Below are 21,348 nucleotides of genomic sequence, written 5' to 3'. Positions count from 1 at the left end.
ATCAGATGTGCAACATTTTCATTATCATTCACTTCCAGCTATTTGTAATTTTCATTGTAATTTTTTCTTCATCTATGAGTTACTTAGAAATGTTTTAAAATTTCCAAGCTGATTTTCTTTCAATACACTTAGAGGAAAGTGACATATTTTTCTTACACATCTTCTCATGAACTGGGGCAAAATTAAGAAAACTCCACATATTCTAGGAGAAATAAGAGAGTATGTTTCTTGGTGCAGGTGGAGACTGATCTTAATTTCATGAAATAAAGTGTGGACAGATGGAACTTGAAGGCACCCAAATGAAGCCAATTGCTTCTCTCATGACCAGCCTTCTCCACTCATGTCCATTATTGGACTCAGAAGGAACCACAGCAGCCATGCAGAAGGACTCAGGGGGCATCTGTGGTACCAGGGCAATCAGACTGCCTCTGGCTGGACCTCAGCAGGGGGTGTGCCTGTGCATGGAGGGCACATGCAGCCTGAGGGGCATAGGCTGCCAGCCAAAGGCCTGGGTTTCAAGTCCAGCTCTCACATTTACTGCTGCGTGGACTCGGACAGGTCATATGCTAGGATGGCATTGGGCACAGTGGCAAGTGCTCATGGTGTTGGCTGTTACTGTCAGGGATTGGACTGAGGGAGCCCAAGAATGAAAAGAGCTCAATTTCTGCCAGCTCAGTTGGGTGGGGGACTCAAGATTTGTCGTTAAGTTGATTTATATTTTAAAAAGTGACATTTCCTGCACATTTGAGTTGGTGGCTGAACAGCTAAGCATTGTGACAACGTGCAGGTATAAAGGAGTACGGGAGCACGTGGCCCTCAGTCTGCTGGCTGAGCCTGTGTGACTACCAAGGTTCCTCCAGGCTAGGGACCTGGATGTGGGGCCTGTAAACTTGGATGGGAAAAAATTACATCTCTGTTCTCTAACCTCTAAGGAACAGTTAGCATCTTCTTCTAATAGTAGTGTGGCGAACGAACCACAGCAATATTACCACCCAGTAACTTTATTCCTGGTAGGAATCACAGGTCTTTCCATCTACATTCCAGCTGTTACAGGTATCTCTCAATATCGATTCCATTTATCACCATGTCGAGATGGTGGTAGCTGTTTCATCTGCTGCCAGATCTTGCTATTTACTGTGTGGATAAAGAAACATGTAAATTTCTACGTTGCAAGTTTAACAAAATATTTTGATAACTATGCGTTAATACTACTAATTTCTGTTATGATCCTTATCTATTTTAGTTTGGGGATTTAAAAATCTTATTCTGAGAAGAGAGTGATAGGCATTCCTAGACTCAGAAGCGCCTATGGCACAAAAACAGTGACCAAGCTGGACCATTGGCTGGAGGGACATTTCCTGTTCCTGCTCCAAGGCAGAGGCTACTGCAAGGGCTGGACTGCAGGGCAGACCGGCTTTGCCCACATTCCTCTCTGAGACTTACTAGCATGGGTCGTTGGGCAAGAAACCGCACCTTACCGTGCTTTGTTCCCACACTCTGTGGGGAGGATTACAGGAAAGAACGCTGGGTATAATACCCCAGCATGTTCAGTGGGCCTAATCACAGCCAGCTTCTGGTGGAGGCCAGGATGACAGGGGCTTCCTTCAGCCCTGTCTTCAGAGAGGCTGAGAGGAACTGAACAGCCTCCTGGCTGTGGCGGTGGTTTCCTTCCCCATCAGTCACGTGGGCCTTGCCCTGTCCCCAGAGCCTTGGGTCACGTGGCTCATTGTGCCTGCATTGCCAGGAGCCAGGAGCCAGGAGCAGAGCAGAGCACCAACATGAACTTGGGGGTCAGCATGCTGAGGATCCTCTTCCTCCTGGGTAAGTGGGGATTGTGGGGATCTCTGGACTGGGGGAGCCTCAGTAGGCAGGAAAGTGGGAGAACCTTACCCCACTGGGGCTTGATTCCTAAAGCATAACTCTGTCCCTTTACACAGATGACGTTTCTCACTTTGATCTGGTAGTGAGCAACGATCTTGTTTGTCTCATTACAGCTGCAACTTACAAATGCTTCTGGGCTAAAGGAGAATAGGAAGGGTCATGGCAGAAGGAGCTTCAGGCTTGGGATCTAGAAACATCTGGGTGTAAACTGTGGCTCCATTGCTAATAAACTAGAATAAGCTTCCGAAACTCTCTAACTTTCTGAACCAATGAGATAGGAGATAATAATGTTTACTTTTTGGGATTGTGAGATAATTAAGTTAAATTTAATTAAGTCAAATCAAAATACTGACATAGAATGAGAACATGTGGGCCTGTAGATGCTGCTATACAGTTAACGTTGAACCAGAATTCTCATGCAGTGAAGCAGACTCTTTGCTACTCAGAGGTATCTTTGTTTTTAAAAATTAAATTTAATGCATTCATTGAAACAAGAAAAGAGAGAGGCAAAGATAAAAGAAAATTAGGGCCAAATGAAGAGAGAGAAATATAAAGTCAGAGAAGTAGACAGAGAGGAAGAAACTCAGACAGAGAGAGAGAGAGAGAGACAGAGATGTAGAGAGATGGCTGGAAATATGCATAGATGGAGACAGACAGAGCTGGAGAGAGACATGTGGCTTTACAAAATCCCCTCTGACATTAATTGTTGTTTCCTAAAAAGGCAGCACATGTCCCTCATATATACAAAGATGTTCCTTCCCAGAACTTGCACTGGGCCAAGACTCGATGGGAAGCAGTCTGTCTCCAGATTAAATCTTGTGTCTCCAGACCAATAGGTTGTATTCTGAATGTGGGCAAAGTTAGTGTTGTGGGCAGGTTTCCATCTAAAGTCTGCACTAAGCAGGAGATAGCAAAGACTTTGCCTCTGGGAGTCAGCATGTCAGACAGACAGACAGTCACAGCATCCATCATTTTACACATGGAAACGGGCCCTTGGCAGTGACTGTGAGGGGATGGCAGGAACCAGCAAGAAGCAATTAAGAGCGTGCACGGTGGTTAGACGCAGTGTGCCTGCCCGGAGACGTGGTAGAAGGTAAGAGAAGTTGTAACTCTTATTTCTGCTTTTGACCTATCTAGATAAACAAACTAGTCTGCCCTGGTAGAAGAAAAGGAAGTTAAATTTAAGAAATCCAGTGAAAAATGTGCAAATTATATAAACAAGAAATTCACTGAAGAATTACAGACAATGAAACTTAAAAATGTCCAGTCTCACAAATAATAATAGAACTAACAACACCTTGCATTTTTTAGTGTGTCGATGTGCTGGGTGCTCTGCTAAAGATGTTGCATAAGCTCATTTGGTCTCCACAGCAACTCTGTGCAATAGGTGCCACAGTTACCTGCATTTTATAGGTAAGGTTTTAATCACTGGGCCAAGGCATCACAGCACGTTTGTGCTTTCATATACTATTGGTGGAGGTACACAGTGGTTAGGAGCGGGTATCCAGTGCTAGACTCCCTGAATGTTCATCCCTGTTCTGTTGTTTACCAGCCTGGAAAACTTGGACAAAGAATTCATCCTCTCTGTGTTCAGTTTTCTCATCTGTAGGATGGGGACACGTCATTGGACTATTGGGAAAATGAAATCTATTACCACATTTAAAACACTTAGCATGGGATATGAAGCATGGTGAGCACTCACTATTGGATATGAGGGAACTCATTTATTCACTCTCTCCAGAGGGCAATTTGGCAAAATCTGGGTGTCAATGTAAGCAAAATGTAAGATGTTCATAGCCCTTCACCCAGAAATTCCACCTCCAGGACTATAACCTAATGAAATAATAGGGTAAAAGCCTCCTGAAATATTTCACAGGATATTATTCAACACTGCTGAAACTGTGGTGAAAACCAGAAACAAGTGACTATCAGTAGGAATATGACTAAGTTAATTATGCTTCAGTATTTCCAACAATACCCAATATATTTAGTTGAAAGACATGCCTTTCTATGAACTGACATGGATGAAACAGAAGTGATGAAGGGATAGTTACAGGTTAGAGTTCCGTAGTAATAATTTGCATGTGTTTAGTTATCTATCCAAAAACTGACTGGAAAGAAATAAAGCAAATGGTTCCTAGTATCCTTTCTTCCTCCCCCTCCCTTTCTTCTTCTTCTTCTTCTTCTTCTTCTTTTTCTTCTGGAATTTCAAGTGATTCTCCTGCCTCAGCCTCCCGAGTAGCTGGGATTACAGGCATGTGCCTCCACACCCGGCTAATTTTGTATTTTTAGTAGAGATGGCCAGGCTGGTCTCGAACTCTTGACCTCAGGGGATCCGCACACCTCAGCCTCCAAAAGTGCTGGGATTACAGGCGTGAGCCACCACGCCCGGCTATCCTTTACTATTCTTAGGAAAAAGAGTTATATAGCATTTTAGTTTCTCTGTATTGGCATTTTTCATAATGATTGTACATGTTGTTAATTCCAGTAAGTAAATGTTTGTGAACAAAAAGCAAACATGACAGCCTGTTGAAAGCAAATGAAGAAAACGTTGGGCTTCCCCTTTATTCACGGAGAAAGGGGCCTAGAGCACTGTTTAGTGCAATCTGCCCGCAGATGGGGTCTTTGAAGGTGGGTGACCAGGCCAGTCACCCAGGGTGTATGAGGACTGTGCCTCAGGGGCCTTGGGGGGCATGGGGGCACTCTCTGTCTAGTCCCTCTATGATATCCAGGATCCCAAGTATGAATGGGGGACCCTGGGAGGAGAAGCCAGGCCACTGTTTCCCACACACAGAGTAGGTAGAAAGTTTTTAAAGAAACAGTGTTTGAGTATTCTTTAAATATTTTTCAAACACATAGATTAATGTAACAGACATTTATGGAGCCAACACCCTGAATTACCGAATGTTAAGTTTTTTTCTAGATATATATTTAAAGGTAAGTAGCTAAATCAACGTATCCATCAGAGAAATAGAACATAAGAGATGGAGTTTGGCTCTCTTCCTCCTCCTGTTTTTCTCGCTCCCCAGAAGGGAGAGGCACCCCAGGGTTGGCTATGCTTCCTTCCTGGGTAGCTTTGCAGCTGTTAAAACCTTTGCAGGAATCCGCCATAGCATAGTTAATAAGTTGCATTATCTACCCATTCTGATAATATGGGTCGAATGCATTCATCCCAAATACTCTACAAGTTTCCACAGAAACACTGTCATTTATCTGTTTATTTATCCATTCCCATACTGTCAGAATTTAGGCTGTCTCTAACTTGCAGCCTGATGGCTGACGCTTCGATGAGCCCTCTCGCCCTGCCTCCTGGAACACACCTGCAGCTGTTTTTATAGCAGACACCCCTGGCAAAGGAAATGTCGTGTCAATTCTCCTTTTATCAGATATTGCCAAATTGCTCTCCAACATGGGGTTGTGGGCATATCTGTTTCCTTACATACTTAGTAATACTTGATACTGCCCAACTTCTCAATTCTTGACATATCAGAGAGGTATAAAATTTTATCTCAAAGTTTTTATTTTAGTTTGTGTGTTCCTAATTACTACTGAGAATAACTACTTTCTCTACATTATCAGACAGCCCATTCTCCTTTTCTGTAGATATCTCATTTTATATACCCTTCTTCCAAGTTGTATTTGATTATTGGTCTTTTATGTAGTATTCTGGATATTAATTATTTGTATGTTTCATGTGTTGCAAATATCTTCTCTCAGTATGTTGCTTATCTTTTATCTTTGTGGCATCCTTTGCCGTGAGAAGTCTTTCAACGTGATGTAATCAAATGTATTGGTCTTTTCCTTTTTGTGTGTTTGGTTTTTCTGTGTTAAGAAACATTTTAAAAATTATCTTTACTTTAAAATGGTTGCATTTCTTATGATTAGGTCTTTAATTTATTTGGAATTTATTTTTATTTATGGCCTAAAGAAAGGATCTAATTTTAATGTTTTCCATATGGGACATCAGTTTTTGCAACATCACCTATGTAATAATCTTTCTTTTCTTTGCTTTGCAATGATTCTATACTGCAAACATAATCTATGTCTATTCTGTACCCGTTTAATATGTCTGAACCATTAATGGGCTTCATCTTCTGTGCCACTTTTTGCATCTGTCTCTCTTTGAATCATGCCACACTGTTTTATTTGCTATAACTGACTAATCTTGATAGCGTGCAGGTGAAATATCTACTGCTTGTCACTGTTGTTGCTAGAATCATTTTGGCCTTTAATTCACTTCCTCTTACATGTAACACTCCTTCCTTGAAAGTATGATAAAATTTCACTTCCTGAGAGCCGACCATGGGCCGGGGCTGCTCTCAGTACTCCCATGTGGACCCTGTTCATTTCTCAGCCCCAAGGCAGATACTTTTATTGTAGTCATGTCCATTTTTCCAGACAAGGAAACTGAGGCACCGATAGGTTAAAGTAGCAGGTGAGTGGCCCAGCTGGGATTCAAACTGAGGCATTTTAATGCTCCAAAGCTGAATTTTTAGCTCTAATGCCAAACTGACTCTTAGTCAAGAATAAAAAGGACATTGAAAAAACTGAAGTGACTTTTTAACTTTTAAAAAAAATTTTTTGTTTCAAAATAATTCAAACTTTCAAGAAACGTATAAGAATAAAAATAGTATAAAGAACACCCATATGACTGCCTATTTTAAATAATTTATCTTATTTGCTTGATAATATGTTGCCTCTTTCTCTTTCTCTCTCTCCACACACACACACACACGCAGGCACACACACACACACACACACACACACACACACACGATTTGTTTCCTGAAACAATTGAGGTAAATTGTATATACCATGGGGTTTCTGTTAACCCTTAAATACATCAGTGTTTATTTCTTAAGAATAAAGATACTCTCTTATATACCACAGTACAATCATCAACTTTAGGAAATTTACTGTTGACAAAATACTTTTATATAATCTATTTATCATATTCTAATATTTTCAATGGATCCGGTAATGTCCCACACAGCCTTGGTTTTGCCTCCAGACCAGGACCCAATCTAGGAGGGGTATGGCAGGGGTGACCGACTGTGTCACATTAGCCTTCCTTAATCTGGTACAGCCCCCAGTCTTTGTTTGTCTTTCATGATAAAGATATTTTTGAAGCACAGAGCTTTCGAACCCCACTTTTTCCCCCACAGAACATTCTTCATCGTGGGGTTTGCCTGATAGCCCCTGGTGATTCGATTCAGATTGTCCGTTCCCTTCCAGAAGACTGCATGGCTAACGCTGTCCTTCTCAGGTGTCCACACTTGGAGGCACGGGATGCCTGAGGAAGGCTGATGTAATTTTGCTATCATGATTAAAAAAACTTAAAACTAGGTTTTGGATTATGGTTGTCACAATTCTAAATAAATTGCTACTTAAATATCAACCAATCAATATTTTTAAATTTTGCTAAAATATTGATCTAAGACTAGCTATCGAAAATATCTGGTGAAATTTCTAGGCATTTTATTAGAGGTCTGCATCTTCCTTTTAAAAAAGCTGTCGTATAAAATATTCCTGTGGACTCTAATTCCATCTAAAATGTCAGCCATCTATCTCTGTTTTAATTCTGTTGGCAAGCATCTGCTGAAATCTATGTATTATTATAATCGTGATAATAAGAGAAATACAATATCACTTTAATTACATTCCAGGGCCTAGAACATTCTTCACTGAAGGAGCCAGAGTTATTGAAGGGAGCGGAGTCTTTTTTTTTCCTCCCTTAATTTATAATGAAAAGATGGAAGAGGCCCGGGTAAAGAGAATTAAATTCGTTTTTATCTTACAAGTGGAAGTCATCACTTTATTCCTTGGGTCTGAATCCCTGAGATCTTTGTAAAAATCTTTCCTGACAGCTTTTCCCCTGTTCCAAGTTCCTGCCAAGACAATGGTTCAGAATCATGTGGTGTGTGAATTTTAGTGGGGAAGAATCTTTGGTATGTTCATTTTATTTTGCGCAAAACAAATCTCTACAAATGTAACAAAAAACGAATACACCAGGGTCTCTTACAAGTCAGCAGAAGGTCAAGGAAAAGGCTGAAGCCTCAGGTAGGCAAGAGACATTTCCTGATAGGGCAAGAATTCCCCTAATGACTTCTGTCCATTTTCTAAATGAATTGCTTACTTGTTTCTTTTACTGTTGAATTTTAAGAGTTCTTTATATACTCTAGATATGAGTCATTTGTCAAATACGTGGCCTGCAAATATTTTCTTAGTCTATAGTTTGTCTTTTCACTCTCTTAACAGGGTCTTTTACAGAACAAAAATGTTTAATTTTAATTGCCTAACTTACTAATCTTCTTTTTTCATGGATTGTGCTTTTGATAGCATGTCTGAGAAGTTTGCACCAAACCCTAAGTTCTCAAGATTTTCCCCTAAAATTTACATAGTTTTACGTTTTATATTGAAATCTATGATCCATTTTGAGCTCTTTTTTGTATAAAGTATGAATTTAATCAAGGTAATTTTTTAACCTATGGATATCCAATTGATCCAGCACTATTGGTTGAAAAAATGATCCTTTCTGTATTGAACATACTTTGCTCCTTTGTCAAAAATCAGTTGGTCATACTTGGGTGGGGCTAATTTGGGGTTGTCTTTTCTTTTCCATTGATGTGTCTGTCCTTCTGCCAACCCCACACAGTTTTGATTTCTGTAAATACATTAAGTCTCAAGGGAATAGAGTGATTCCTTCTACTTTATTCTTCCTTTTCAAAAAAAATTTTTCGCAATTCTCTTTCCATTATCTTTCCATGTGAATTTTAAAATAATCTTTTGTACATCTACAAACACAGTCTTCCTGGGCTTTTGATGAGAATTAAATTAAACCTATAGATCAATCTGGGGAGATTTGACATCTTTATCATATTGTATTTTTCCATGAACTCGGTACGTGCCTCCATTTATTAAGATCCTTTTGGATTTTTTTTTCTTCAATGTTGTGTTATTAGACTCACACCTGCATAATTTTTGAGTGATCGTAAACTGTGTTGTATTTAAAGTATTTCTTTCAGTGTACAATTGTGAGCATATGGAGGCATCATTGATTTGCATATGTTAATCTTACTATACCCAACCACCTTGCTGAACTCACATATTCTAAAGAGAGTTACTTTTCAGATCCCTCGAGATTTTCTATGTCGGCTGTCATGTTCTCTGCAAATAGGGTTGGTCTTATTTTTTCCTTCCTGAATGGTATGCCTTTATTTCCTCTCCTTGTCTTACTAGGCCGACAAGAACCTTAGTACTAGGTTGAACAGGTGTGGCGACGGCAGATATCCTTACTTTGTTCCTGATCTTAGTAGAAAAGCATCTTGTTTCTCACCATGAAGTTTGATTTTAGCTGTAGGTGCTTTTGCAGATATTCTTTGTGAAGTTGGGGAAGTTTTCACAATTCATCATGCGAGCATTTTTATGGCTGCTTTGACATCTCGGTCAGATGACTCTAAATCTGTGTCATCTAGGTGATAGCATCTGTTGGTTTTTTTTTCTCATTCAAATAGAGATTGTCCTCATTCTTGCTTTGACAAATAATTTTCCACTGAAACCTGAACATTTTGGATTTGATGTTATGAAACTCTGAAACTTATTGAAATCTTCAATTTTAACAGGCCTCCTCAGATATCATTCTGTCAGGAGAAAAGGGGCATTTCCTCATAATTGCTAGAGGGTTGGAGCTTGACATCGTCTCTGGCCGCCATTGACACCTGGTGGGAAAAGGGCTCTGTGTTACTGTGGGGTGGGGTGCAGGCTAGGTTCTAGGTCATCGCTCTAGAACCTGCTCAGTAATTAACACTTGTTTGAGTCAATTATTGCCCTAAGTGGAACGTCAGCCTTGGGCTTGTGTGGGCCTCGCCTTTGGCCCTCGCAGATAGCACCTGGCTGGGAGTGCCCAGGCTCATCACTGCTGTCCATGTGTCCCTTGCTGACACTATGGGGTGGGGGTAGCCTTGTGGTGGCTGGGCAGTGGAGGACGTTCTGACTCTTTCCTAGCCGGCACAAGCTGCCTAGAGGTGCCTTGTCACTGCCAGGAGGGGGTGGAAGTGCAGGATCCCACAGGGTCTCCACTGACACCCCTGGGGGCAGGGACTTTTTCATTCACTGGGCATGAAAGCCTCTCTTCCCCATGTGACCCTCTGACACCACCCTCGTTGGGAAGTGGGGGCTCCTTATAACTGACCAGTGAGCGTGGAAGTCCAGGTCTCCACTTGGCCTCTGTTGATGAGGGTGGGGCTTGGGGTGAGGGCACAGTTTTTTCTGTGCTGTTTGACCGTTGTGGGGTGGTTATTGCCTAAAAGTCTTGTCTTCCTAGGCTGAGCCTTTCTCAGTCTTTGGCTGAGTATGTGTTGCCCTGGGGAGCTCGGCTTTTCTTGGGGCTTCTGTGTCTGTGCCCAGTGGCATTACAGGGTTGTCAGCTTCTCCCGTTCCCATCTGGGACATCTGAGGCAAAAAGAAAACTCAGAAATTCGCTGCCCTGTTATTCCTGGGCTCGGAAGGTCCCTAGCCAGTTGGCCTTCTTCTCTCCATTTTTGGGGGTCTTTTTATATTTGTTTTTTAATATAATATTTAGGGGTTTTAGCTATACTTAGAGGAATAGGGAAAAGTAAACCTATTGCATCTTTCCAGAAAAGTAAGTCTGAAATGAGTTCTGGGGGATGAGCGATTTGGAGTAATGCTCTTTGAGGAGGTACCCTGGGCTGGCAAATCTCTCTCAGACACACAGTCTTGATTCTAGAGGCCCCTGAAGGGGTCTTCCCCATGGGGTGAAGGAAGAAGTGGGGATGTAGGCAGAGTGCCTGCTGGGGAGTCTCTGATCCTCAATCCCTGATGAGGGCCATAGCTGGGTGGCTGCAAAGTCGAGTCCCCCAGGCCAACACATACTCAGCAGACCTTTTCGCTAGCTCCCAAATTAAACATCTCCACTTCCTCTTTAAAGTCACTGTAAGCATTGTTGTCACACCTAGACCCTCATTTATCCACCAACAATTGCTTGAACTGCTCCCTTTATTAAATCTGATTCCATGAAATAACTGGATAATGGTTCTTAGTGAGATGGACTGGGCTCACTCTCCCCTGCTTGTCTGAGGGAAGCAGATGGTCAGCCAGGGAACTCCTGCCTGAACCCCAGCTGCAGCCAAGTTCTGCTCCCACCTTTGCAAACTCTCTGACCATGTAATCAAGAAGTCACTCTTCAGGGCAAGAGGTGAAGGACTTGGTATTGGACCCACAGGCTGTTTCGGAGGACTGGGACTCATGGACACCCGGAGCCTTCTCTTTGATTAAGCAAATACTGATTTTCACCAAAGTCTACTGGCACATGAAGATAAGTAAGTCAGGCTCTAACCTGAGGAGTTGACAGTCTATGGGGGGCAGTTGCAATGCAATGTGTTAAATACTGAGATGAAGGATGCACAGAAGAAAAAGGAGAAGCTCTTGATCCAAACTGGAGTATTCAGGAAGGCTTCCTGGAGGAAGAGTCTTGTTGAATGCTAATTGCTTACATCTCTGCCTAAGTGAAATCCTTCAGCAGCTTCCCATTGCTGCCAGCACATACTCAAGTGTTTACTGTGTCACTGGCCTCCCAGCTCTGTCACAAGCCATCCCCTGTTGTGCCTGCTCCCTGGTCTCAGGGAACATCTATCAGGTTACTGTCCAGCCTCCTCGCATGTCGTCTCTTTTGCATGGGATGATGTTGTTCCCCTCCAGGGCCATAGAGATACTCCCACTCCCCTCTGTACTATCACCACAGTCAGGGGAGAGATCTGGTCTTGCTGGGCCATCACTGTAGAACCTGCTCAGTAATTAGCACTTGTTTGAGTCAATTATTGCCCGAAGTGAAATGTCAGCCTCCGGGAGCCTATCTGCAAGAAAGGGGCAGGTGGTGTGGCTTTCTGAGAAGAGAGGACAGCCTCTGCTGAGGCCCCGGGCAAGGGCAGCACGGAATGCTGGGGTTATGCAAGAGGGCAGAACAAGAGGTGACATGGGCCAGCAAAAGAGGAGGGCTTGATGAGCCCTGGGAGGACATTGGGCCTCATTCTGCAGGATTTTAAACGCCTTACAGGAAGAGTGCCTGGCTGCAGTGCCCCAGATGGGTTGGAGGCAGGGAGACTTACTAGGAGAAGGCAAATGGATACTCCAGGAGAGGGGAGGCTGGCTGGATTTGTCCCAGGCCATGCCAGCAGGGTCATGTTGGCTTATGAGGCCCCAGGGCACCCATCTCTCACAGTACTTCCCCGAGGCAAGCAGTGTGTGGCCTGAGGTCAAAGTGTGTGGCTGAGTATACTGGTGTCCATCCCAGTTCCTGGCCAGCCCACACTTAGCCCCACCGGCAGACAGTGTTGGACAGGCCAGGCCAGGGCTGTGTGGCAACAGCCCTGAGTAGCTGAGCAGACCCAGGCAGGGCTCCCTGAGCTAACCCTAGAGTCCTAAAGAACAGAGACCCTCCCAAACTGCAGATGAGCCCTGATTGTTGAGTCATGTGTGACACATTAAGACACTTTGGTCAATTTGTAATGACTGTTTACCCTCCATGCTGCTGTGAGACTCTTCCTCGGACCCAGTAACTCAGGCTCAGGCATGCGAGTCTCAAGAGGTCATCTCAGTTCCTGGGGCTTTCCCATGAAAAGAGACCACTGTCCCCAAGAGAGGCCCTTGTCCTGACACTGGCTCTAGGACCCCACATACACACATATATGCAAATGCAAAGAAATTTTTTTCTTTTTTATCTTGTCAGGAAATGTTTTGAGAGTTTAGGAACCAGGTCAGCACTCAGGCAAAGAGAGAGGGATGTGTGTGTGCAACGGCTCAGTGCAGCTGAAAGTGAGAACCCGAGTCGGGGAAACCACAGCCTGTGGCTGCCCTGGGAACTAGAGAGGGAGGGAGGAACTGCTTTTATTTCAATTTCCAAAAGACCAGATTCCTAGATAACAGCACTTCCTCCCTCCACCTGGTGGTTTCCTTTGGGGACTGAGCATTGCCCAGAGCTCCAGGAGAAAAGCCAGGGCTTGGGTAAGGGAACTCGCTGGTGAGTCTGATGACTCAGACCCCATCCTTGGTCCTGGAGGGTCTGTGGTTCTAGGTGGCCCAGGCCAGGCCTGGCTTCCTTCTGCTCTACCCATCTGACCCTGCTTCCCCTAGGGGCAGGCAGCAGGGCTGCACCTCCCCCTCTGGAAGGGACCCTTGAAGAGTGGACTGCAGGGCCCTGGGGTCAGGGGGACTTTGGCTGGACCATGCATGGGGCTTGGTTTATAACTTAAATCTTTAGACATGTGGCATGCTCTAGGCTCTGCAAATGTCAGGAATTGCCTTAAAAACTAGAGTGGAGATTCCTAGCATGGATGCTGGTGCCCCGTAGGGCTCACAAATGACCTGTCCTGGTAAGTGGAGGCCGATGGGTTTACTAAGGGGCTCCAGTTTAGGCTGTGTGCTGCCGTTTCCTCTGCAGCATCATGGCCCCTTCCCTGTGGTCCACGACAGCTGTCATCCCACAGCTCTGCTCCCTGGACACGCACTTCCCTCGGTCAGGTCCCTCAGGACTCCAGAGCAATGTTTCCCAGAGGCTGAAGAGCACAATATGAATATTGCATGAATAATAATAACCCCACCACTTAGCGGTTATGCAACGCTTTCCTCTTCCACAATACTTTACCATCATTAATTAGTTATTCTGCACGGCTTCCAGCCTCCCCTGCTCTCTGTGCAAGGCATGCCCTGAGAATTGATCCTGCAAACAGGCCTGTCCTTGTCTGAAGCACCAACATCAAATGGCCAGGCCCCTCTTCGCTGGGATTGTACAGGCTTTGGGAGGCCTTGGCTTGGCCACTTCTCGTAACAGCAGAGACCTGTGCCCTTGCTGGGGAGCACCACCTCCTTTCTGACCTGAGCACCTTCCCAGAGTGCCTCTAGGTGTGCTTGGCTCCCTGTTTCACTCACGGCCCCTAGGAAAGTGGCAGACGCCGGTCTTAGGTGGTGGCGTGCTTGTTTGTGGAAGGGCAGCTGCCGCCTGCACCTCACTCTGTGCATACACTCCTTCCAGGGACTTGTCCAGCCATGCTCTGTGTGCAGTGGGGCCACTGAGCTGGGAGCTGTGGAGCTGTGTTGTGTCTGGTCCAAGGCCACTGGCTGAGCAATGGGTGGCAGAATGGGGACTCAGATATCTTGGTTTCAAATACCCTTCCCTCCCACCCACGATGGGGGTCATGATGAGGTTTCAGATCCCCATAGAGAGGCTCAAAGGTGGGGCAAGCCCTTTCCCCAGTGAATAGGGTCACTTAAGTGTCCGGCTGTGGGGCCTCTGATCTGGCCCTCCCTGGATACCACTGTCCACCCAATCGTGACAGCCTCAAGTTCCTCCTTGTTCCAGAAACCCCTGTCTTCCTCAAGGCTTCAGCAGCCCCTTCCCAGGCGTGGCTCAGTGCTCACATGTGTCACCACCCCTGGTCAGAATGGACCCGGGACACCCAGGGGGCCCTACCCCCTTGGAGGAGCTCCTAGCCCTGGTTAAGGCCTAGGCCAGCTCCCCACCTCCACCCCTCCATTAGCCTGAAAAGTTATTGATCAGTTTGTCTTCTGTAAGCTGAGTGTTTTAATCCCACTGTGTGAATCTTTAAGAATTAATTAGCAAAGATTGCTCAAGAAAAACAAAGTGGGCACCAGTTTTGATACCTCCTGGTCACCCACTGTTATTGTTTCCCTCTTAATTATGATGCTATTTCTGGAAGCTAGAGGCAAGCTCCCTAGTGCATCTCAGCCTGGGGTGGCTTCTGTGTGGCCCTCCGTGGCCTCCTGCTTCTAGTTTCTGCTGAGGGTGGTGTGCATCGAGGAGAAAAGACACAGAGGCATTGTAGCAGGCAAGATATGAGTGGCCAAGCACTCCCACCTCTGGGAGCAGAGTGGCCATGGGACTCTCCCCTCTGCTTGTCTGAAAACCTTATCTGTCCACAGTGCCAGCCACATCTTACGCCAGTATCCCCAGCTGTTCTGACCCTGCTCAGCTTCTTTCTTTAGCTCTCAAGCCCTCTGTTCCTTCTTAAATCACCTGAACTTTGCTTGTACCTTGTCCTCTGCCTGGTCACATTCCCTGTCTGGGTACGTTCCATTCCAGTCTCTGCTACCACCTCACTGAGACTTTATTAGCTTTAACTGGTCCTTTTGTTTTTAATTTAAATAATGATATCTCCAGGGGAGCTTCTGTGACACCCCTAGGCTGGGTTAGGTGCCTGCCTTGGTCCACCTGGCTGGCTAATTGCTGTACTTTCATGCATTAGCAGGGACTGCCGTGCGTGGAATTCCTCAATCACTGCCTGTCTTCCAGAAACCTTAGCATCAGGGGCTCAGGGGTCCTGAGCTGGAGTTGCCAAGTAAGTGATCTGCTCTGACTCCAGGCTTCTTGTCTTTCTGTGGATGGGGAAGCAGTCCATGGAAATCAAGGAGTTGTCTAAAAGCTCCCAGAGTCCCCCTCGCCCCCCCCCACCCCCACCACTGCTTTGCACTCCTTTTTCCTGTGTGTCCCTTTTGTACAGCTCTGCCAGGTAGGTTTGGGTTCTGCTCAAGCCTAGTTCCTTTCACAGAAAGCAAGGACCACAAACAGGCATGGGAGGGGTCGGCCGACGTCCTGTTTAGAGTTATGCTCTGATAAGACTGGAGGGTGATTGAGGAAGAGAAATCTCAGGTGGTTCCGGGGTTTGAGATGGCAACTCTGAGATTTCTGCAAGTCTTGATCTAGAAGGCTCTAGACTCTAGCAGGAGCCAAGCGATGCTGGAAGTAGGAGGACTGTGTAGCCAAGGCCCATACACCTATGCCCCTGCATTCTGCTTGAGAGAGGGCTGAACAGGTGCTACTGCACTTGGGGTAGGTGTGCTTCATTTCCACTTTCAAACAGCCCCATGGAGTGCCTGAGAAGCAGACCCATTTGTGAGCCCTGAGGCAGGGGCAGGGCCCGCCAACACCCACACCACCCAAGAGAGCTAAATTAAAAAAAGTATACCTTGTGTTTCAGTCTGACCCCAGGGTCCACTGACATTGCAGGGTGGCGCAGGATAAATGAGCAGAGAGGCAGGAGTTGTCTCTGGCGAGTCTTCTATATGTCAGGGTCCTGCATCCCCATCTTCAGATGAAAAAAGGGAAGCCCAGGATCAATCTGCTGTGTGAAGCACAGCTGGGCTGTCTCCCTTGACTTCACACATCCGATTTCTTTTCTGAGCCTCTTGGATGCCATGGTGTGCCAGCCAGGCCTCCAAGGCTCACAGCGGGCTGAAAGATGGAACCACCACAGTGTACATGGTCTCAGAGCAACAGAGGAAATGCTATCACCCCCGTTGTCTCTCTGTGGCTGAACTGTACTTGGATCCTAAGCTCCGTACCACTCAGTTCTTAACTAGATCTTATCTCTTCAAGCCACTTTTGGTTTAATACTCAGTTCAGACTTCTCCCATCCACCTCTCCCGGCATCCCCCAGGAGAAGAGTCTAGCTCTCACGCATCATCTTGCTCTCGGGAGAAACAGCTTCCCCTGGGTTTTTTGTGGCCTTCATGCCATAGAGCAAGCTGCAGACTGGGGCCAACAGTGCAGGGGAGAGGTGTGATGCATGGAAGGGGTGATCCTGGACTGATGAGAGCAAGGGGGACTTTCAGAGGAATGGCTTTGAAGGATAAATAAGCACTTTCTACAGGGATGAGGGAAAGGCATTGCAGCAAAGAGAGCAACAGTCTGTGCAGAGGCCTGGAGCCATGCATGTTGCATGACTCGCAGGTCCCAGGCTGGCTTATGTGGGACTGTGTGGCGTAGCTCCGCCTTCACAGCCAGCCTTCTCTGCTCACATCTCCCAATCTCCAGTGATGCCCTCTCAGGAACCATCACCAAAGTCATTAGGATTCCTCTGATTGCAGATGACAATTACTGAGCTCAGATAAGAGTAAGAAAAAGAAGCAATTTCCTTACTGAGGTGACTCAAAAGTCCAGGGAGAAGTGCTTCAGGCACAGCTGGATTCAGAGGCTTCAGAGTATGTTTAGGACTTGGTCTGGGCTCAACCTTCTTCAGCAGGGACTTCAGTCTGCAGGCTCCCTGCAGTGGGCAAACTCAGGCCTCTCTCGGCCCCATAGCTCTCAGCTCCAGAAGACATTCTTGCTTCTCAGTTTCCCCTGAGGCCCTGAGTTGAGTGTCACTGGTCTGAATTGGATCATCTGCCCCACCTGTCGACCAATCACAGTTGACAGGAAGGAGAAATATGCTAATTGGTCAGGCAGAGTTCACACATTCCCCCGGAGCCAGTCCTATGGGAGTCACATGGAGTGCCTCCCAGTGTGCTTGGCTCCCCACTTTGACTACGGCCCCTAAGAAAGTGACAGACGCCCATCTCAGGTGGTGGCGTGCTTGTTTGTGGAAGGACAGCTGTTGCTTGCACCTCACTGTGCACACACCCCTTCCGAGGACTTGTCCAGCCATGTTCTGTGTGCAATGGGGCCACTGAGCTGGGAGCCATGTTGTGTCTGGTCCAAGGCCACTGGCTGAGCAATGGGTGGCAGAATGGGGACTCAGATCTCCTGGTTCCAAATATCCTTCCCTCCTACCCATCATGGGATCATAGTGAAGTTTCAGATCCCCACAGAGAGGCTCGAAGGTGGAGCAAGCCCTTTCCCCAGTGAATAGGGTTGGCTGGAGTTCTGGTTGGGGGGCCTCTGGTTGCTCAGAGGAAAACTGAGGTGCTAGTCAGGGGAGGAAGGCAGGCCATGCACCAGTGTCTACCCTGCACTCTGTTCCCACTTCCTCCAGCTTGTGAGACTGAGGCTTGGGGAAGGCGCTGAGCTTTGCCTGTGACACTCTGATCTTTTCTTCAGTGTAAATCTTGTCTCCCTGGTCACTCTGTGCACTCCTTCATGGGAGACTTAGGTCTTTGGTTGCTCTTTGATTTCTCTTAGGCCCTGGGGCCCCATGGAACACCCTGCAGGCTCTTTATTTACATGTGTGAGCCCTGTTAAGAGACTAAGGAAGCCTGTCCTAGACATTTGAAGCCACTTCCTCTAGCTGAGAATGTTGGAATTCATGAGCTCTAAAGTTAGGAGCCATTCGGCAACATTTAAGTCCCAAGATGACTATGGCCAGGCATCATTGACAAATACTTAGGGCAGCCTCTCCCTATTTTTAGTTCAAATACTTATAGAACGACATCTGAGTGCACGCATGCCTACTGGCCCACAACTGGGAATCCCACAACCCAATTCTGCCCAAATAAGGGTGGCAAAGAGTGCCAGTCCCCCATCGAGGGTGGACCCAACAGGTGGACAGCTCAGAGAGGCCTGGATGCTGGGGATGGGCTCTCAGCAGGTCAGATTCCAAGTGAGATGGGGCAAAGCTAGGCCGTGCCTTCAGCGCTCTCCAAAATAGCTCATCTCAGCTTGTGTAGAGCAGCCCTGCCATCTTCCTCCTCAGGAACTGGGGTGGCTGCCCTCCCATGTTTCTGGGGGTCTATAAGACAGAGGGCCATCCACTCTTGCAGAGGGCTCCTTGCTGTTGGGAGAGCCACTTACAGAGCAATCTGTGTGATGCAGGCCTGAGATGGGAATAGCAGCTGTGAGGGGGCTGGAGCCCACTATTTTGTCAGGGAGGCACAGAGTACCAGGTCCAAACGGGGCACCAGGGAGAAAGCAGAAACTCTAGAATCTAGAGCCCTTAGAGTAGCCTTGTGCAAATTAGGAAAAGCTCCTATGATCAGTGGCTGATCTGACCACACATAGAAGCTACACAGGTGGAGGCTATGGAAAGCCGCTGCATCTCAGCAAGCCTTCTGGAGGTAGCCCTCTGCCTTCTGCTCTCTGCTTTAGGCAGCAGCAAGGGCTGTGTTCTGGCTCTCTGACCCTACACAGTGTGGACAGTTCAAGGGAGGCAGCCAGCCAGACTCGTGCAGTTGGTGGTAGCAGTCAGAGGCGGTCAAGCCAGATTTGGCCAGAACTGTGCCTATTATGGCCTCAGCAAATCTACAGGTTGGAAGGGGGCCTGCACCACACAGCCCCACCTCAGCCCCCTCTGACTCTCCTGTGGGTGCCAAGCTTCCCCCTCCTTCTTGCATGAGATCCCGGAGAATTCCTGCAGAGAAAGTGCAGTGCAGCTCCTGCTGGTCCTTGTGGGCTTCCTCCTGGGATCTCCCACGGATCTAAATGCAGTCAAGGCACTCCAGAGACCTCTGGCTGTGATGTCCAAGCAGGCCTGCTAGGGCCAGCCATCCTCCAGCTACTTTGCAGAGCCAGGGGACATCAGCCAGTGCTGGAGGCTTGCAGGGGGTCTACCGCCCAGGGGGCCCTCCCTAGCTCATGACCCTAGCAGGAAGCAGGGGTAGGGCCGGCCAGGCTGCTGTCCTGAGCATGAACCCTCACCCACGGGCTCATGGGTATGTGGAGTCACAGCTCCAAGCACAGGAGGGCTGCATGGAGGGATTTCCCTCCCTGAGGAGGGGAAAGGCTGCCGCCGAGTGGCCGAGGGGCTGGCTCGCAGGAAGTGCTAGGCCCTTGGCTGTTTTGAGTGCACAACTGGGTTCTCCGCCCACGTTGGTCTCCCTGCAAGTGACTCAAGGTAGTGGTGGAGTTGGGGTGGCGGTGGGAATTCACTCAGTCCCAAAGTCAGACCCCAGGAGGAGAGCCTCTTTGGGGTCAGGGATTAGGGGAAGCCTCACAGCTTGGAGGGGACACAGGATGGGACATAGAGGATGGTGTCTAAGGGACTGGCCTCTGTTGGGGGCTGAGCTGAGGCTCAGCCAGGGGTCCCAGCCACAGAAAGGGGCAGAAGGAGCCGAGGTTTCAGGGCAACTCATTTAGGGAGTGAAGCCAATGAGGAAGGATGCAGGACAGCCTGGCGAGAATGGAAACTGTGATGCTACTGGGGAGACCAAGGCCAGGATTGGGGCCTTTTGACGTTAAGGTTTTCTCTTCTTCCTTTCTCTTCCCTCCCATTGATGGTCTGAGTGACTCAAGCACAGCCTGAGTGTGTCTCTTGAGCATCTCTGTGTGTACCTCTCTGTATTTCTCGCCCTTTCTAATCTGTGTCCTTCTTTCCTCTCTGCTCGGATTTCATCTCAGGCTAGCATGAATTTTCCATGCCAATGCTGCAGGTGAGAGCAATGCCTACCAAGGGAGGACCGGAGGGGGAATCAAACAACATGCTAGCATGGCAGGGGGAGGGTGTGGGGTGAGGCTGCGGCTCAGGGGCCTGGCCCTACCTACTGAGGCCCTGCCCTCCTGCCTTCTGCCCAGTAAAGGCAGAGAGAGATCAGAGGTGTCAGAAAGGGTCCTGTCCCAGGAAAGGGTGAGGATAGTAGCACACACATCTCTGAGTTGGGAGCATTAATCTGGAAATGTGCTCCCACCCACTGCCTTCCATTGAATATAAGCCTTTGCTCCATGTCCAGAATGATGTTCAACCTAGCTGGAGCAGCAGGATTGCTTTAAAGAAACGATAAGACAATGGAATGAAGCTGATTGGGGCTTCAGAGAACGGACAAAATCAGGATCATATTGTGTGCGGTGGTGTCTGTGTGTGTGAGCAGATGTGCTCACATGGGGCTTGTGATCTGTGGGAAAGAGAGAAGAGGTCATTGAATTTCCAAAAACATCTGTGATTAGAACAAAGCTGGGAAATTTTGCTTTAGAAAAAACTTGGGGAAGCTTTATCAGTCTACAAAGTTAGGCTGCCAGAAAAATTCTGAACTCTAGTAGGACAATCTGTCTCTCCACCAAACACACACAGAACAAAGCTGTCCCCTGCAGAACTCCAACTTACCATGCCACTCTGGGCATCACTGAATGTGGTCAGCAGACAGGGTTGGGTGGAGGATGTCTTTGCTATGATGCTTCCTCCATCATACCATCTGGTCTTTTCCAGTGAAGTCACCTGCTTCCCTTTGTGAGGAACAGGAGTGGTAGCACTCTCTCCTGCTTTTTCCTGGAAGTTTGAGAGTGAGACTCAGGCTTGGATCTCACCATTTGCCCGTCCCTGGCCCAAGTCCATGCAGCCCCAGGGCTTGATGGTTTTGGTGGTGTTGTATCTGTTAGTTCCTTGGATTCATGTTCATGTCTGCAGGCCTTCCTGGGCTCTCAGTGCAGACCTGCCGTTTCCCACTTCTCTTGGCACTTGGGTACGTTAGCAAGACCACGATGCCTCCCATTCCTCATTTTGTGAATGGCAATAATAACAGTACTTATCTCACAGAGTTGTTGCTGTAAGTATTAAATATCTATCTCAAAGTAAGTGGCCAATAAATGTGCACATTTCTCTCCAAGGACCTCACGTCTGGATCACTTTTCTACGGCCCTGTTTGTGAGCAGTGTCTCCTGTCTTAAGGTTTCAAGACTTGGCTAGAAGAGTGAGGGACCCTTACAGCATGGTCTCTTTCCTTCTTTCCTTCCTTTTTTTCCTTCCTTCCCTCCCTCCCTTCCTTCCTTCCTTCCTTCCTTCCTTCCTTCCTTCC

At 47.1% G+C, this 21,348-nt stretch overlaps 1 protein-coding gene across 2 annotated transcripts in view; it reads left to right on the top strand.

Moving 5' to 3' along the window:
* The first annotated feature begins 1,722 nt into the window (after nucleotides 1–1,722).
* Nucleotides 1,723–21,348, top strand: part of LOC105517712 (chromosome unknown open reading frame, human C10orf128) — a 33,872-nt gene continuing 14,246 nt past the window's right edge. For both annotated transcript variants that reach the window (XM_011950361.1, XM_011950360.1), the window contains exon 1: nucleotides 1,723–1,821. In XM_011950361.1, coding sequence (XP_011805751.1) covers nucleotides 1,779–1,821 — 43 coding nt within the window. In that variant the 5' untranslated portion in view covers nucleotides 1,723–1,778. The remainder of the gene's footprint in view (nucleotides 1,822–21,348) is intronic.

Source organism: Colobus angolensis, unplaced genomic scaffold, assembly GCF_000951035.1.
Source record: "Colobus angolensis palliatus isolate OR3802 unplaced genomic scaffold, Cang.pa_1.0 Scaffold306, whole genome shotgun sequence".
Lineage (NCBI taxonomy): Eukaryota > Metazoa > Chordata > Mammalia > Primates > Cercopithecidae > Colobus > Colobus angolensis.
This window is presented reverse-complemented; position numbering and strand designations above follow the sequence as displayed.